The 13916-nt window shown below is 46.6% G+C and overlaps 7 protein-coding genes across 7 annotated transcripts; 2 read left to right on the top strand and 5 right to left on the bottom strand.

The window, feature by feature from the left end:
- Positions 1-1273: 1273 nt before the first annotated feature.
- On the bottom strand, positions 1274-1723 carry BKA67DRAFT_516805 (protein tyrosine phosphatase; the record flags this gene model as incomplete). Its single annotated transcript, XM_046097849.1, has 1 exon — positions 1274-1723. One exon carries the CDS (start codon positions 1721-1723, stop codon positions 1274-1276), a length of 450 nt encoding a protein of 149 aa, XP_045958471.1.
- Positions 1724-2837: 1114 nt separating this feature from the next.
- On the top strand, positions 2838-4173 carry BKA67DRAFT_636626 (sodium bile acid symporter family-domain-containing protein; the record flags this gene model as incomplete). Its single annotated transcript, XM_046105679.1, has 5 exons — positions 2838-3093; positions 3148-3290; positions 3368-3454; positions 3519-3604; positions 3645-4173. 5 exons carry the CDS (start codon positions 2838-2840, stop codon positions 4171-4173), a joined length of 1101 nt encoding a protein of 366 aa, XP_045958470.1.
- A 141-nt stretch (positions 4174-4314) lies between these two features.
- Positions 4315-5380, bottom strand: BKA67DRAFT_564401 (uncharacterized protein). The gene is made up of 2 exons (XM_046102739.1): positions 4952-5380; positions 4315-4898 (listed from the first exon to the last, which is right to left on the bottom strand). Exons 1-2 carry the CDS (start codon positions 5367-5369, stop codon positions 4453-4455), a joined length of 864 nt encoding a protein of 287 aa, XP_045958469.1. The 5' UTR covers positions 5370-5380; the 3' UTR covers positions 4315-4452.
- An 804-nt stretch (positions 5381-6184) lies between these two features.
- BKA67DRAFT_564397 (MFS transporter, MCP family, solute carrier family 16, member 6) lies at positions 6185-7915 on the bottom strand. The gene is made up of 4 exons (XM_046102738.1): positions 7607-7915; positions 6680-7552; positions 6534-6627; positions 6185-6479 (listed from the first exon to the last, which is right to left on the bottom strand). The coding sequence occupies exons 1-4, from the start codon at positions 7772-7774 to the stop codon at positions 6289-6291; spliced, it is 1326 nt and encodes a 441-aa protein (XP_045958468.1). The 5' UTR covers positions 7775-7915; the 3' UTR covers positions 6185-6288.
- Positions 7916-8249: 334 nt separating this feature from the next.
- BKA67DRAFT_564395 (uncharacterized protein) lies at positions 8250-8666 on the bottom strand. The gene has a single exon (XM_046102737.1). The coding sequence runs from the start codon at positions 8644-8646 to the stop codon at positions 8449-8451; it is 198 nt and encodes a 65-aa protein (XP_045958467.1). The 5' UTR covers positions 8647-8666; the 3' UTR covers positions 8250-8448.
- Positions 8667-8839: 173 nt separating this feature from the next.
- Positions 8840-10018, bottom strand: BKA67DRAFT_564394 (uncharacterized protein). Its single transcript, XM_046102736.1, has one exon. It carries the CDS (start codon positions 9698-9700, stop codon positions 9335-9337), a length of 366 nt encoding a protein of 121 aa, XP_045958466.1. The 5' UTR covers positions 9701-10018; the 3' UTR covers positions 8840-9334.
- A 1113-nt stretch (positions 10019-11131) lies between these two features.
- Positions 11132-13514, top strand: BKA67DRAFT_658511 (heterokaryon incompatibility protein-domain-containing protein; the record flags this gene model as incomplete). Its single annotated transcript, XM_046107293.1, has 2 exons — positions 11132-12455; positions 12508-13514. 2 exons carry the CDS (start codon positions 11132-11134, stop codon positions 13512-13514), a joined length of 2331 nt encoding a protein of 776 aa, XP_045958465.1.
- Between the last annotated feature and the right edge of the window lie 402 nt (positions 13515-13916).

The raw sequence follows: 13916 nt of genomic DNA, 5'->3' as shown, positions 1-13916 counted from the left end.
GGTCTTACCCCAGATTCATTGCAAGAAGAAGCATCCGGCCCTTTGTACATGATGTTAGGAATATTAGTCAGCAAGCACGAACAACAATTACGACGTACACCATGTAACATCCACATGCCCATGCTCCGTAATCATTGGCAGCCATTCAATTTGGGGGAGATTTATCGTGAATGGCTTTTATATAAATAATCATTTGTGTTTCAAACTGTTGGGTCGCAAGGAGCTCGTGGTCTCCGTTGAGCACGCCTTTTTACGCAATGATTTAGGAGGAAATGCAGGGCAGGCTGAGAGAAGTCTTCTTTGCTATCGCCATCCTCGCACTGAGCATGACTGGAGCGACCTGCTTTGCGGTTGCCCGTCCGCATCACTTCTCTTCGTGACAATCAATGAGTGGATTTTGTCTAATATCTGGTACGTGAACGTCTGCGGTAACAATCTGCAACATCACTATCCGGCACATCTCGTTCTGAAGTTCTCAAGAAAGTACATGTTTCATAAGGGTTGTAAATGTCAGGACTCGCATACCCGTGCGACCTCGCTTAGCTTTTTCCCTTGCAGGGGAGGAGCCCTCACAATTCATTCCAGTTAGTTCTGTGCGCTGAGTCCTTCATTGAAGTAATTGTGCGTTTCAAGATGAATTGACAGAGTCTTCCATCATGTCCCGTTTGGAGCACAGCATAAGGTTTCTAAGATCCTGTCTTTGATTCTTGCAAGGAGAATTCAATCTATCGCATTATCCAGCTGAGTAGTGAGTTTTGACTGCGTTGCACATAGTGGACTGTCATTAATGGACTATATTGTTCCTAATTGCTTGGAAACACCTTTGCAATATGTGACCAAGCAAGTGCATGCAACTCATTACTCGGTCTCCTACCTTGTTATCCCTCCCGGTAGTACGATTGTCTTAAAATAAGGCTGAAGATGGAAGATCAGCAAGAATCGGCGGGTGGGTTTTATTGCCTCCATCAGTCTTCCCAACGATTTGTACAATAGTGACTGTTGATTTGTTGACCAAATCTTGTCACAACACCCATTTTGCTATCCTTTCCCTGGCCTGGTCTCGCATGTAGTGCTTTGGGTATGGGTCGACAAATCACTGTCCTTTCAAAAGTCTTTCGACAATTTTCGTTATCTCATCCCATCCATGCGCCGCGCACGCGGCCTACCCTTGCTGGTTTTGAAGGTGTCACTCCTCCAGCCCAGCACACTAGTATGTTTGACCGCAATGCCGAAAGCACAAACCAAGGTGTCTCTGTCTCCCAGTAGGCATTGTTCATGGTTGACCAGAAACTCTCAGGTGCCCTTCCCGCAACCCTGCTGCGTATGCTTCAAAGACCTTGCGAATCTCATCCCGCACACGGCGAAACTCTGCTAACACCTGCTCATCACTGCCTTGGAAACGCGCGGGATCATCGAAGCCCCAGTGATAGCGGTTCACTTGGCCTGGGAAGAAAGGGCAGACCTGGTCGACGCTGCCGCAGACGGTGATAACGGTCGCAATTGGGCTATCAAGAAATGTGTCCATGTGCTTTGATCTGTGTGCACCAATATCAATATTGATCTCCTTAAGCACTTCAATTGCTTTGGGATGGACAAAGCTAGCGGGATTCGAGCCTGCGCTATGCACGTTGATTACGTCGCCAGCGATGGCATTGAGAACCCCCTCGGCTATATGACTACGGCAGGAGTTGCCTGTGCAGAGAACAAGGACGTTGGATTTCATATCGACCATAATAGACGACTAAATATGATGTCATTCAAAATATGAAGCCCGAAAATGCCATTGACAAATAAACCGGTATTTGAATTCGATCTGCTTTTGTGCCGGAATTTAAGAGAAAGATGATGTTTAAGTGTTATAGGACTTTTGAAAAATTACAAAGGAGACCATATACAGTTAAACATGTGATCCACGCGCTAGCATTTGGCATCTAACACATTCGAACCACTTACACCTGGACCCATACATAGGGGATTTTCTGATTACAACTTAGATCAAGAGGCGCTGTGACGCGAAAAGTTCAATGCTAACTCATGGCGACTAGGGCCAGCATCACTCTTATTAAGATATGTCGTTGTGGATCTAATTAATTCTATGGGCCGAGACTCAGCTTCTGCAGGAGTGACAGAACGCCCTTACATGATTGATTTGATATCTATATAAATATGTCAGACCCAGAATTTCGGGCAGGTTTCGGCAAACGGCAATCGGCATACACTTGGGACCCCCCGGCGGTGGTAATCTGACGAAAAAGAATTTCCCAAATCCATGGGAACTTAATGTTCGTGTTCCTGGGGTGTTTGTCAGTTCCTAGATATGATTGGCTTCTAATCTTCATCTACATAATCGTTGTTTTGGTCCGGGCCCATCCGTTTCATCCCCCACAAACCCCAAGCCAAATTTGCCAGGATGATTAGCATGCATGAGTAGTGCACACATGCCATGTTATGTTCTGCTATTTCAGGGTCTTGTCACATCTCCAATATGATTAGCTGTCTTTTCTTGCCCCTTGCGTTTTCATGGCCATGGTAGCTCTCTTCGGACGCAATACTCTCGCAGCTATGGTACGCTTCTCTGAATTTGTTTGAATATTTACAAAGGCTTGGATTCCCGTATGGCAATAGCCATTATCCATTAGGTCGTCTGCGAACCATAAATATTCGCCGTGTCTCGAGTGAATCTTTCGATTTCGAAGTCTTTCGACCGCAGAACAGAAACCATCACTACGTACCATAACAATCATAATAACCCACAACACTAACGAAGAGCAAAGCTCTGACAAGCACGGCACCTATTAAGCATATCTGCTGAGCCAAAGGTCGAAAATGGACCGTCCATGGCTCCTTGGAGCATACCCTCCGACCCTACACAAAACCGTTCTATGGGGTCGATTGACCTGGAGAATCAGACTGCTGGTAACCAACAGCCTCAGCGCGACGTGTCAGCTTTCAAAGCTTTGAGCTTCCTTGACCGTTACCTGGCCGTCTGTATTTTACTTGCCACGATCATTGGTATCCTCTTGGGTAACTTCGTCCCCGATACTGGTCCAGCCTTACAGAAAGGCAAATTCATCGGCGTGTCAATACCAATTGGTGAGTAGTCGACTGCGCTCTGGCAGTATCTTCTCTGCTGACCATGATACGAAGCCGTCGGTTTACTTGTGCTGATGTATCCCATTTTGTGCAAAGTGCGCTACGAATCGCTTCACGAGGTGCTCTCTCATCGCGCAATATGGAAGCAGATATGTTTTAGTATATTCGTGGATTGGGTCATTGCTCCGTTTCTCATGGTAAGTGCACAGTGTCCCTTGATGGTTGCCATTCAGCTTTTATTTGCTCTAGACATAAATATCTGATAAATTAATAGCTTGCTCTCGCTTGGGCTTTGCTTCCCGATAAGAGTGATCTACGTGTCGGGCTTATTCTAGTGGGACTTGGTAGATGTATCGCCATGGTCCGTCTTTCTTCTCATTCTTCCAGTCTTTGTTTTACGGGTGCTAACTCGTTACTGACTCCAGGTTCTAATTTGGAACGGCCTTGCCGGCGGCGACAGCGAATATTGCGCGATCCTCGTTGCCATAAACTCTCTTCTTCAGATGGTCCTGTTTGCGCCACTCGCCATTTTTTTTCATACGAATTATCAGCGGCGAGAATGGGACAGTAGACGTTTCATACCAAGTTGTTGCCACCAGCGTTGCTGTCTTCTTAGGCATTCCACTCGCGGCTGCAATTGTGACGCGCTTTGCGCTGCGGGCTACAGCGGGCCCCGCCTGGTACGAACGTGTCTTTCTACGATTTGCATCACCTTGGGCCCTGGTTGGCTTGCTCTATACCGTTCTTGTGTTATTCGCATCCCAGGGTCGCCAAGTGGTACAACAAATCGTTTCAGTTGTCCGTGTTGCCGCACCACTCGTGGTGTACTTTATTGTAATTTTCTGTATCACCCTTTACGTAGCACGATCACTAGGCTTTAGCTACTCCCGTTCTACTACGCAAAGCTTCACTACCGCAAGCAACAATTTCGAACTTGCGATAGCTGTGGCTGTCGCTACGTTCGCACCCCAGAGCAACCAAGCCCTTGCGGCTACCGTTGGTCCGCTGATCGAGGTGCCTGTCCTGCTTGGTTTAGTGTACGTTGTTCGCTGGATGGCAAATCGATGGGCCTGGAAATAGTTGGTTTACTTTGTATATGTCCTGCGAAGACCGAGTGCAGAAGTCATTCGGGTGCAGAATGGAATGAATACGTCGACAGAGAGTCCTACGTGATAAGAGGTGTCATGTAAATACGCGTCACACAAAGTCAACCTTTATATTCACCATATTTGATTAGGACTTCTTCAGCCTTGATCATGGCTAAATTACAACCTATTGTTTCTCCAATTGTGTAGACGATAAACGACTGACTGCTGAACTCCAGGATGCTAAGCTATCTGATTCATTGAATGGAAGAGTTTAGCTGTTTATGAAACAGTCACTGGGCTTTGTACAACCAAGAACAACGGAAGCCTGCATAATGTCGGATTCGCCTGTCAGCGCTGATATGATCGCAGCTGCTGTCTCGCACGAAGTATCGAGAGTCTCCGTTGAGCCGTCCCCTGCGGCGGACGATTCTGGTGGGCAGAAACAGTCTGACACTGGAGGCAGCATCTCCATGACGATATCGTGTTCAATGTCATTACATAGGTGCGATATGCTTGCACGATCCTGCTGCGGTACTTCAACATGCATACGGATTTCGTTCTCCGCTTGAGCGCTGCTGTCGCTTATGCTAGCATGTACAGATTCTGATACAGACTGCGCATTTGCAGTGAAATCTGTCGCAAGCAATAGTTGCCTCGGTGATGCTCTACAGTGGGTGGGTCGATGAAATGACATTGCAGACAAATGACGGGGCTCGCCTGTCTTAGCTATCAGCAACTAGAAATGTGAGAATATCACTCCAATGACTCACTTTGAGGTTGCGCAGATTCAGCAGGCCGAAGTTTGTGAGTACTTATTGCATCGCGACCTTTGTGATACCTCGTACGCTTAACCGCTTGGCTCATAGGCTCCAATGAGAGATAATCCTCTATTTCCTTACGAGAGACGTTGTGAGTGGCGAGCAAAGCACGCAGAAGCTGGTTCTCTGCAACAACAGCTCTGGCCGCCTCCTGCATTTCCATAGTCGCCCTAACACCCCGCTGCTCGAACTCATCTAAGCGCTTCCGAAGATCTTCAACAAGTTCTCGCTGACGAGCCCGTGATCGCCGCTGACTTTCCCGATTCTGGGATTGTGAGGCAGGAGTCTTGTTCTGTTGGTATGATGAGCGGAGACAGATCCTAAGCCTTGAGTTAATGGAAAGGACTTTTGGCTGTACCTTTCTAGGCATCGTGTAGAATAGTCAGCCCACGCAATTTGCAATTTATGTATTTGTCACCGAGACCACCTGTTCCTTGTTCGATGCTCGCACTATACGTAGGTCTTCGAGACAGCAATGAATGCCAACGGCCAGCCACTAAGTTTGCTGACAGTGGTAAATGAGTCGTGTTAAGAAAGTAGGGACGGAACGAATCTGTAACAATTTAGCCTTTAAGAGTGCAGCAACAATAGGGTTTCGCGCAGCTGTTCATTGCTAAGCTAGGGCGATGCCGACCTACTAACTTACTAACCTACCGTAACCTTAAAAGGTACGTTTCATTCACAATGAAATCCGGGGCAAAAGATCCGTTCAGCAGCGGTACATTGGTAGAGTAGACCCGCCCGTGGTATTGGCCGAAATATCCTGTCGCAATTTCCAGCTACTCTCATCGTTTTCCAAATAAACATAACTACGCGCAGAACTGTGTCTTAAGAAGAATATTAAGTCTAGGAGATCCGTAAGCAGAATGCAGTACATTGAAGTGGAATGGGAGAACAGATACGCAATCTATGCGCATCATGCTTTCTCTACGTTGATTTTTCGAAATATAATGTACGCTGTTCACGCTAGCATTTGTAATGGTGGCTACGCCATTTAGGAAGGATGATCCATTTCAGAGCACGATATTTCCCGAATTCCAGCCGCTTTCAGCTGACTCGATGTGTACCAGTATACAGTGTCATCGGCTCATCTTAAATCTCTTACATAGACCTTCACTTACGACTGACATTCCCGTGGTATCTAGTATTTTGGTCTTCAACAAATTCCAGACGTAGTAGCTTAACTCTTCCAAACTTTCTTAACTATTATTAGCGGCCCAATGATATTAATTCTATATAGCGCTGGTCTTTCAGGACTCTCAGATTTACATGAGTGGAGCTCAGCTAAATCAGATGGTCCCAAGTTCCGATTGCCAAGACCCGAGCCGCCCCAGATTGGCGGCTTTTCGCCGTGATCTCCACAACTCAAATAACAATATACTTGACAATACATATGAAATTCCCGTAAATATCTGGGGATATAGATAGCTTCGAGCACCATGTCCAGGTCGCCTTAGCTCAAGTGCTATCACCTCAGCAACTATGAAGTAATGTTAGTCTGACATCTCGTGCCAAGGAGAGCGGACCAGCTTACCAGCACTAGGCAATACTACGGAGAGCCAAGTTAGAGAGAGAAAGGCCGGAAGCTCCTTGAGGCCCACGATGTCTGCTGCTAAAGGGGCGGCGACCTATATGAGAAACCATTAGTATTTTCTACCACCAGAATACTAATATACATACCGCCCAAAAGACACCAAGAATCGCGCCGCTGATCAGAGAAAATGCAACAAGAATAGCATACTCGGTCGCAGGAATCCACATTGCAAACACTAGAATCCCGCATGTAAATGTTAGAATTCCAGCAACTTCCAATCGGCCATACCGGTCACTGATGTACCCTATAACGGGACGGCCTAGAGCTGCTCCGAGATTCAGTATTGCCGCAACTGTAGCCGAGTCTCGATCTGACCGCCCAATAGCTACGGCATAATCCGATAGCGAAAACATCAAGGTGATATAGCCAAACATCAATATAATACTCCACCCTAAAAAAAGCTGAACATGATAATTTCCCAGCAGGTGGAAATTGAACATGCGCTGGTCAGGCTCAATCTCCTTGTTCCGTGAACGAATAAGAAGGGTGGCGGCTAAGTTAACAAAAAACACCACAACTGCTGTGATTCTGAAAGACCATACAAGTCCAAGACTGTCGAGCATGGCCTGCGTAGAGAAGCAGACGATAAGACCGCCGATACCAGATCCAGCAGCACATATTCCACTAGCTAGACTCCGCCTTTTTGTGAACCACTGAGGGACAACAGATGTAGCAGGAATATATATGAGCCCAATGCCGAGGCCAACGCATACGCCCAGTGATAAATATAGATGCCAAACTCTAGTAGAGAACGACGCGGCTATAAAGCCGGCTGGAAGAGAGATAACACCTAAAAGCATCGGGGCTTGTACGTCATACAGACGCATCAGTAAGGTGGCTAATGGTGCCACCAGTAAAGCAAATGCAAAGTTGAACCCTCCAATGAAAGCGTAGTCGATTGGTTTGGCCTCGGTGAAGAGATCATGAGACAAGAAGTATGCCAGATAAACACTATAGCTCTGAAGCGGCGCGTATTAGCATATAGGTTTGTACTGGGATATGGATATTTGTACCGCTGCTACACCCCAGGTAAATCCATTGATAAGGAATTGCGCAAGCACGCAAACCCAGCCATAGCCGCCATCCGGGGGTAGCTGTGAGGTTGCCACAATAAATTCTGCTTGCTGCGAATGCTCGCCGGAAGGCAAAGTAGTAACATTCTCTAGCGGCGCCCGGGACATTCTATTGCGTCGGTGTAATTGTCGTGAATAATTTCAATAATGATGCAGGGGCCAGGTCTTCAAGATGTACGCAGGACGTTTTGGTTGCTAAATAGAGATTAAGTTATGGACATGAATATATTGAAATTATACGTAAGAAAGAAAATACAACTGCATGTATTTAGGCCGTCAGAAGACCCCTTGTAAAGTGCTCCGCTTCATGTGGAGTCTGACAATTACGCTAGTCTAGGCACTGAAGTATAAAACTACTTGAGTGGCTAGCAAGGGTTCGCCCCCAGGTTTATTGAAGGAGCCTCTTCACTGCTAAGTGCTGAAGTATCTCACAACGTCAGTCCTCTTTTTCTAGCTAAAAATGCACAATTCTTAACGGCTTACTTAACATTTTAGGACTTTATTTTTTTTATTTTTAATAAATATTTATGTTATTACTAATATGTAAATAATCAGTTTTAATTTACATAAAAATAGACTTCCGAAAATAATTGGCTGCCCGTGTCTATAAAGGCTTACGGATATATGTCACATATTACAAGTTTGATGAGTTCTAATGGCGTAGAGCCGCTCCGCAACAACCGTCCAATAGATGTGGTCAAACATCAGCCTTGCTACGTCCAAAAATGAAGTTGAAAAGGTCAGAACAGGGTATTTACATGGCCCGCAATATAAGCAGGGACTTAAGATAGAGGAAAGCCCCGGAAAACCGAGAATGCGAAGGTGATAGAGGGGTTCAGGTGCCCACCTGATACTGGACCGGCTATCAGTACGCCGATCGTTGCCGCCAAACCCGTAATAACGCTGATAGCGTAACATGTCCCAGCTTCAAGTTGAGATGAGGTAAACTGGGCCACGGCGTCTTGGAACAGCAAAACCATCCTGCCATCCTGCTTGCCTGCCATCTTACATGTCGTTCACTGATGAGGGACTGGGGGACCGGATGGTGGAGAAAACTGTCCGTGCCACTAGTGATTTCGCCAATGAAAAGAAGGGCATCTGTCGAGACCCAAGCGGGGCGGCTACTGCATCTTCAAGGGAATTGGTATGCGTGATGTTGCAGAAAGAGGGTCAAGTTACCTGTGTTTTGGTGCTCTTCTACATGTTTTGCAGCATTGCACATGAACAGGGTTTTAGCGATATGCAGCTGTGGTGTAAACGGGAACTGTGAGCAAGACCTCTGGCAGTGTTGCCTATTTGATGGTCCAATACCATGCCTTTGTGTTAACACATCAACGTACAAATCATTTGTTTACTGCTTACTTGCTGCGTGGCAAGAAGCGCACAAGCACAAATAGTTTCCAAAGTTCTCCAGCGCTCCTGTGTCTCAGACGCTTGACAATTCATTCGCAAGCCTATCTCCTGCAATTTATTTCCGCATAGTCTTTCGCCTACCAGTATTCATATTCTCCAGCCACGCAAATGCTCCCAATCTACCGTAGAAGCAATAGACAGTAGACCCTTTGACGTGCGGCAACGCACTCCTTTGAAATTAGTCACCTTGCCATGTACGCTATCTTCCGTCTCTTAAACTCTATCTTGGCTGGATCCCGGCATGGGAACCCAACACTATCTGCTTACTTGTGTGTGCACCCGGGGCAGGAGCCTAAGCAGTATATCCTCATCCGGCCCCATGACGGCCGCTGACGGTGTGTCTTTGTCAATTTTTGGCATCTTTGCGCCGCTCCGTCTCGGCACCAGCTCCATGTCGAACTTCCGTAATGTTACAGCCACAAATAAGTTGATGTCGCGCTGTGCTAACAATCCCCCGCGGCAAAAGGTAAGGCCGCCGCCGCCGAATGGCGAGTAGCCCTTGGTCCGATGCACCATCTTGTTCTCCAAGAATCTCTCTAGGCCAAAGTTTGGGGCACCGCGACCGAATATTTCATGGTTGAGGTGAAGCTGCCGAAATGGAGCTACGAGCTGATCTCCCATGTGAATGAGCTCGCCTCCTACAGGTCATAGTGACAAGTCCTCGCGTATCACCGACGTTGCATTATGAAGTCTCATGGTACACTCGTCGGGTGGTACTGTTGTAACCATACGTCTGTTAGATCGCAGACTGAAGACAGGGTAATACGAGATTGCCTGGTCAAGCAGTTTACAGAGTATCGTATATAGAGGACTTGTCGAATCGAAGGATTATGGTGACGGTAAGCGTAATTACGGCGTATGTAATACCCAGGATTACATCGTAGGTCAATATAATACATTGTTAATTGATCATAGTAATTATGGCAAAACGTATTGATGATCAACTAAAAGCTGATCCATGCCTCGTAGTGGGGACGAAAAGCTGTCTATACTACTCAAGTCCTTAGCCCGCAGTTCCATTTCAGGTTAGTTTCTGACAGTTAAGCCTGACATATAGCAATCTCAAGCATAGAGCAGATACCCATCACCCTTGTCAAGATTGCAATGCGGACCTTGCAAAAACAGCTCCCAAGTAGCTCCTGGTACTTTAATGGTGCCTTCCAGGCGGTAACAGCCTATGGCGTTCTCACGCCAAGTAACTTCTCAGATGAGTCCCTTCATTGAAAGAGTAGATCTTTGGAGCCAGATCTACGTTGCACAGGATATCCTTATCTGACTGCGATAGTGTCACGGTTAGCGCGATGATGAATAGATAGGCTACATATCTAACCCTAGAGTACTCGCGGACACCACCGCTTCTAAAAGCGGCTTAGATTTGATTACACATATTACATATATAACCGATTAACGCGCGTGTTATCACGCGAAATCCTTCAACTACCTTTTAAGCAATATTACACTTCAAACCCATGCCTAGCGCTTACGCAAGATCACTCGTGACGGCTAAGACGTGGTATAATATCTATGTGCGTTGGTCAGTACCACACTTAACTGTTCTTAGTCGATCTAACCTAAGGTTAGTAGGTTAGGTTATTTGGCCACAGTAGGATCCTATTGGAATAGCCAGCCTTAAGGATGCCCTGCGCAAAGCCTTAGTAGCAGAATCAATCAATCCAACCAACGCAAGTACATGCGCCAAGGAACTGCGACACTCAAGTTCCGGTATGGTCCTTGATTTGGGTTACAACCAAGTTTGTGTAACACGTGGCAGACCTAACTCTCCTCTTCTTTTGATAAGGTTGGGCTCATTCAGCCTTGCCTTAGCACATCTTGTCCAGATCAGACGAGTGACGAGGCACATTATTATTGGATTGAACAAGCTTTATCTGACCCCGCATTTCTAGGACTTTGAGTGCAGTCTCTATGCCGTCGTGTAGAGGGGCGGTGCTTTCCAAACTGATAGAATAGAGCGACTGAAGACTCTTTCCTGCTATCTGCTACCTCGTGCTATGAACTATCATATGTTTGAAGCAATCGAACCATGTCTCGACCATGTATCTTCTCAATGTAACCTCGAAAACGCTGGAAGAGTTCTCGGATGATCAAACTCCACCTTATGCCATCCTCTCCCACCGCTGGGGAAAGCCAGAAGACGAGATCTCCTTTCTAGAAGTGAACAGTCAAAACATAGATGAAAGCAAACCCGCCTGGGCAAAACTGGAGGGTTGTTGTGAACAAGCCAAACGCGTCAAAATCAATTATGTCTGGATTGATACTTGCTGTATCAACAAGCAAGATGGGCATCACCTGGACTCAATCAATTCCATGTTTGAATGGTACCAAAAGGCAAAAGTCTGTTATGCATACCTGTTTGACGTTGCCCCGGATGAAAATTTTACCAAGGCCGAATGGTTTGAAAGGGGTTGGACTTTACAGGAGCTTCTCGCTCCCAAGAAGAAGGTGGAGTTCTACAATAACAAATGGATATGTATCGGGACGAGGGAGAGCCTCGCCGTTGCACTGGAAGAAAAGACTGGCATTTCAAGAAAAGTTCTAAGAGGTGAGAAGGACATGCTCACTGAGAGTGTGGCACAGAGAATGTCTTGGGCTGCCCGGAGAAAGACCAAAATTGCAACAGACATGGCATATTGCCTGTTGGGGATCTTTGGGATCTCTTTCAAGACTCTATACCATGAAGACGATGAGGGAGCTGATGCTGCTTTCAGAAAGCTTCAGATCGAAATATTTAATCGTACAGGAGATGATTCTATCCTAGCGTGGACCCATGTGCCAGCCAACCTCGGGCACCGCAATCCAAAACCACAGGGCGGTCTAGCCGGCAGTCCGCTGGACTACGTCGATTCTCGCAAGATTGTCTCCGGTCCAAGTACAAAGCCTACCAAGTTCAAGATCGAATTTAACAATGACAGCCTCCAACTCACTCGCGACCTCTACACGGATCCTTCTGGCATGACATTCATCATTCTTCGCTGCTACTCACGAAGCAACAGGCGCGCTAGAATAGGGATTCCGGTCGAACGCAGGCCAGGCTACCTCGGGAAAACTTATGACCGTTTACAGTGTGAGAATTTTGAGTTTTTGGTCACATCCCCAAAGGATTGTGTGCAAACCTCAATCCGATTACTCTTGTCTGGCCATAAACACTACGCCACCAAATACTACCAATCGAATCCATTCCGGCTATTAGAGCCGAGGTACTACTACGAAGCACCACCAGCGTTAGAATATGACAGCGAAACGCCGCCAGCGTCACCCGAGCCTCGCCGATATTACCAGATGTGGACTGAGCCCTATCAAGGGTTTATACCAGATAAGACCGCTGAAACACCTGCAGTGGGCTATCTGCGAAAGACTTGTAAGCGAATGGCCTGATTGAAACCAAAAATCGATGATACTGACTATGACAGATGAGGAAGAGTGCAACTGGGAAAAGCAGAACGGCCTCAAAGCACCACAACAGCATGACGATGGGTCTGTGCTTCCTATACCAGGCAGCTTGATGGATTTTGATGACTTGTACATCGGAAGTATGATGTCCCCGGCTCCCGGCACTGTTTTGCATGATTCACATCTGCATCACAGACCTGCAAACAGAGAGGACACATATCAGAACACCTTCACTTTCCCGCCCCACAATTTCACCGCACAGGATGACTACATGAATAACCATCAACTGGTGGGCCCCAGCGCAGATTTTCAGTATGAGACTGCCTTGGCCACGCCTGATCAGTATTCCCTGAACAATCTCACAGACACTTCCTACGCAGGTGGTGAAGGTGACCCTAGCCTTAGAGGTTTTCTCAAAGGCCCGGCTATTGGAACTGATGAATATGACGATTGTTCTGGAATACCAGAAGATATTGAGGCTTCTCGCACGCCAAGCGAAAGTACCCGCAAGTCGGCGTTGCATGGTAAGAAGGCTAAGCCAAGCAGACATATTCACCAGTCGAGGTACAATAGTCACAAGCGTAACGGATCGAAAGAACGGCCCTCCAGATCCACTGAGAGAGATGATGACAACTACTTTGGGATGGCAGAAGATACCAAGTATCCAGATTCACGGAACACAAAACTATACCTCTCAGAAGTCAATGACTACCATATAATGACACAACCTTTTACATACATAGATAATTACGAGGAAAACCCCGCTCCTGGATATCAGATTGACTCTTCTGGCGTTGGATCTCTTGGACCAGGAGATGACTATCCTGAGCTATCAGGAGGCAATGAGGCTCAACGGAGAAATCACAAAAGTGGACTCATGTCGAAAGGGAGTCATCACAGGGTCAAAGAAGCTAAGAAATCTCAGAGCAGCTCCGTCAGATCGGGGAGATACCACGAAGACAATTACTCTGAGAGAACAGACTACATTGGAATTTCAAATATACGAAAAGGAAGGCATCGAAGGTAGAGATAGAATGAAGATATGGCGGAAGGATGTAATAGATATATCATTGGCCCCATGCTTGCCAAATCTGACGTCGACGCACACCTTGTATCTGTGGCTTAGAAAATTGATACCGAATGGTTATTTCAAGGATCAGTATCTTAGGCGTCAATATGGGTAGCCTGTATGTGCCTATATTAAGGTGAATGAGCTCAATTCCCTTAAATCCATTACCATACATATCGTTAACTTGTATGAAGAATGAGGATGAGGACCGTAGTGATCGGAATCAAGGCTAGCATGGGTGGAAACACCGGCTTGGAACGCAGAAGTAATCGCACTTCGAACAAAATATACACCACAACCGGCAGCTGCTAGATTATGAGCTCGAACGATGTCTTGGTCCGCGAACGCCATTGGTATTGC

The sequence above is a fragment of the Truncatella angustata genome, assembly GCF_020726525.1.
Source record: "Truncatella angustata strain MPI-SDFR-AT-0073 chromosome Unknown BKA67scaffold_4, whole genome shotgun sequence".
NCBI classification, from domain to species: Eukaryota; Fungi; Ascomycota; class Sordariomycetes; order Amphisphaeriales; family Sporocadaceae; genus Truncatella; species Truncatella angustata.
The sequence above is the reverse complement of the archived record's forward strand: the minus strand, read 5'-3'. Positions and strand labels throughout refer to the sequence as shown.

What these genes read in the sequence shown, in the direction of transcription:
- BKA67DRAFT_564397 (XM_046102738.1), bottom strand. Translation starts at nt 7,774, where the DNA reads ATGTCCCGGGCGCCGCTAGAGAATGTTACTACTTTGCCTTCCGGCGAG. An exon ending in TTACCTGGGGTGTAGCAGCG is followed by an intron (nt 7,553 to 7,606) that starts GTACAAATATCC and finishes GCGCCGCTTCAG; the next exon opens with AGCTATAGTGTTTATCTGGC. An exon ending in TTCTTGGTGTCTTTTGGGCG is followed by an intron (nt 6,628 to 6,679) that starts GTATGTATATTA and finishes TTTCTCATATAG; the next exon opens with GTCGCCGCCCCTTTAGCAGC.
- BKA67DRAFT_564395 (XM_046102737.1), bottom strand. Translation starts at nt 8,646, where the DNA reads ATGGTTTTGCTGTTCCAAGACGCCGTGGCCCAGTTTACCTCATCTCAA.
- BKA67DRAFT_564401 (XM_046102739.1), bottom strand. Translation starts at nt 5,369, where the DNA reads ATGCCTAGAAAGGTACAGCCAAAAGTCCTTTCCATTAACTCAAGGCTT. An exon ending in TGAATCTGCGCAACCTCAAA is followed by an intron (nt 4,899 to 4,951) that starts GTGAGTCATTGG and finishes TAGCTAAGACAG; the next exon opens with GCGAGCCCCGTCATTTGTCT.
- BKA67DRAFT_564394 (XM_046102736.1), bottom strand. Translation starts at nt 9,700, where the DNA reads ATGGGAGATCAGCTCGTAGCTCCATTTCGGCAGCTTCACCTCAACCAT.